General features: G+C 27.9%; 1 protein-coding gene across 1 annotated transcript in view; it reads right to left on the bottom strand.

Moving 5' to 3' along the window:
* LOC106684704 (FAS-associated factor 1) overlaps positions 1 to 2,614 on the bottom strand; it is a 43,953-nt gene that overhangs the window by 8,890 nt on the left and 32,449 nt on the right. Inside the window, exons 9-11 of the mRNA XM_024359816.2 lie at positions 2,071 to 2,233; positions 1,413 to 1,509; positions 644 to 775 (exon numbers count right to left, since the gene is read on the bottom strand). Coding sequence (XP_024215584.2) covers positions 644 to 775; positions 1,413 to 1,509; positions 2,071 to 2,233 — 392 coding nt within the window. The remainder of the gene's footprint in view (positions 1 to 643; positions 776 to 1,412; positions 1,510 to 2,070; positions 2,234 to 2,614) is intronic.

The raw sequence follows: 2,614 nt of genomic DNA, 5'->3' as shown, positions 1-2,614 counted from the left end.
TTTTCCTTTTCGGAAATAAAAAATCATTAAATGACGAAAATGATTTTTTTTCTCTTCCATTTTGAGAAAGCAAAATACCATTTAAAGATAAGGAATCTCGACTGAAACTGACGCATAAAAGCACCTTAACTAATTCTTTTTTAGAATATGTAAACATTATATATATACATATGAATGTAAGTATGTGTTTGTGTTATGGACTGAGGCCTGCTCCCCCCTAAGCGAAATCCTGCATACACCCATGCCCTTATTCTCTTTTAAAGTCACTGAAGTTGATTAAATACTTAATTTAAACTTGTTCAGGAATAAATGTACTCATAAATCAACCATCCTAAAGTAACTTGGAGTTTGTGAAAACTTACAGTTCTGGAAATCCCTATTTGACAAGTCTGGAAAGAATAATTCCTGTACAAAGTGAACCCAATTCATTAAATTGATTTCTACTATTTTTTGCTTAATTGTGGACACAACTCTCACATTCTCATTTTGTATTCACGTTTTTCAAATATATTGTAATATATTCTTTTTTTATTAATGTTTTTTAAATCTACTACAAAGTATTCGATACTTTTTTTGCTATAACTTTATTATGAAAATATAAAATATAAGGCAATGACTAAAAAGTCATCTTTATACACTTTACCTGCAATTTATTTGATGATAAAAATTTTCTTTGAAACACTTCCTCTTTTGGAGTACGGAACCGAATCGTAATGACTTGATTGTTATCACTTGGCTCTTCTGGCAACTGTGACACTGCAGCCATTCTGTCAGCCTAAAAATAAATTAAATAATTTACATATATACACAAACAACACTAAATTTTCATATCAGAACCAATTTCGAATCTTAATAATTTAATTTTAATATGAACTCTGGTGCATCACACAATTTTCATTTACCATCCTACATTGAGTAGAAATTGATTTTATGCATAGGTAAATGAAAGTAAAAACTGACCATTATTCTATGACAGTATGCAGTAGATATTAATTTTTCTAAAAGCTTTGGCATTCCAATGATTTATTATTGGTCTAGATTACTATTATTTCCAAAAATTTGTTTTCAACTTAAGAAAAAATTTTTAAATTTTCTCCTTATCAAAAATTAGTCATCTTGCTATAGATTGTCGATTAATCCCATCCAAAATTGATACTTGACAAATATATAAACATCTCAGTTCATATCCAGCATTCTTTTTTGTTAGGGGAAAAAAAAGAAATGGAATCATCATAAAAGTATAAAATATGAGAGATGAAAGTAGCAATTGACAATTAGTAACTACAGCAGATTGGAAATCAACTAAGTTTGGAGTACCATTGTTAAAAAAGCAAAACACGTTGTTTTTGAACTGAACCATTTACCATTACTTAATACATTATAAAAAACTATAAATAAATATATATTATAACCTTTCTCCGTTCTTCTTCCATCTCCTGTTCTTTTTTAAGTCTCTCTTCCTCTTGAGATTGTAATAACATTTGTTGCTTTTTTGCTTCATCTTTGGCCCTAAACAAAAAATAAAAAATTTTCATCAGTAACATTCGAACAATTTAATTAAATATCAGAATGCAGTCGCCATTTCTTTTTTTTTTTAAATTTTGAAATTAAAAAAACTGGAGAAAAATGCAGTTATACAACTTATAGTTTTCTCTATTCTTTTTTTTTTTTAACAAAGTTTTAACCATATCCCTGCTTTAAATATCTGATTAATTTTATTTAAAACTTTTCAGTAAAATTAAGTTTCTTATTAGTATTTGTTTACAAAAGAAAAATGTGTTATTAATCAGAATAAAATAATAATCCCTTATTAAACCAAATAGTCATCCTTACGAAAGAGGACCACACATATATCAAATAGCACACATATATACAGTAGGAACAGAAACAGAAAGAAGGAAACCTAGAAGGACTCAAGGAGCCCTTCAATAGAAGACCAACAGAATGAAGAAAAAGAAGACTTCTGATCTAGGAAAGGGATGTTTTGACTAGGTTTTCAAATAAGCTACACTCACTGTGATGCTGTAGCGAAGAAAGATTAAACCTGCTTAAAACTTAGAATAAACTTGCCTATCAAGTAACAAAGATGCCTGATATTCCTTATTTTGTTCCAATCTAATTTGTTCTCTCGCGGATCTTTCTTCTTCTTCCTTAGATTCAGTCTGTTGGATGTTTGTGAGCAACTCAACTGCATTGGTCAGTATTAAGAGACATTTATTTATTTCTGTGTTACCTGAAAATATGAAACAATTGTCAGATCATAGTAATTAACTCTATTAATATTTCAAACAAGCATACACATACTCCATTAAAGGAATGCATTTATTCAGTTTATAAGTCAACATTTTCAAATATAAATTTAAAGCAATATTTCAAAACAATTATTTTCAAAGTTATCTGTTCTGGATATTTTTTTGAAATAGAACCTTTAACTCATATACTTTGATTAGGAACCAATTCTCAAAAAACTATAAATATGAATCCCAAAAATACAATATAAACAAAGTTTACTTTAACCAAAAAGAACAATAGACTTGTTTATATTTGAATCTATCTCAACGCGAAGTTTCCAAAACAAGTCATCATTGGAATGATAAAATAATATATATAAAAT

The sequence above is a fragment of the Halyomorpha halys genome, unplaced genomic scaffold (assembly GCF_000696795.3).
Source record: "Halyomorpha halys isolate HHAL.00 unplaced genomic scaffold, Hhal_1.1 Scaffold604.1, whole genome shotgun sequence".
NCBI lineage: Eukaryota > Metazoa > Arthropoda > Insecta > Hemiptera > Pentatomidae > Halyomorpha > Halyomorpha halys.
This window is presented reverse-complemented; position numbering and strand designations above follow the sequence as displayed.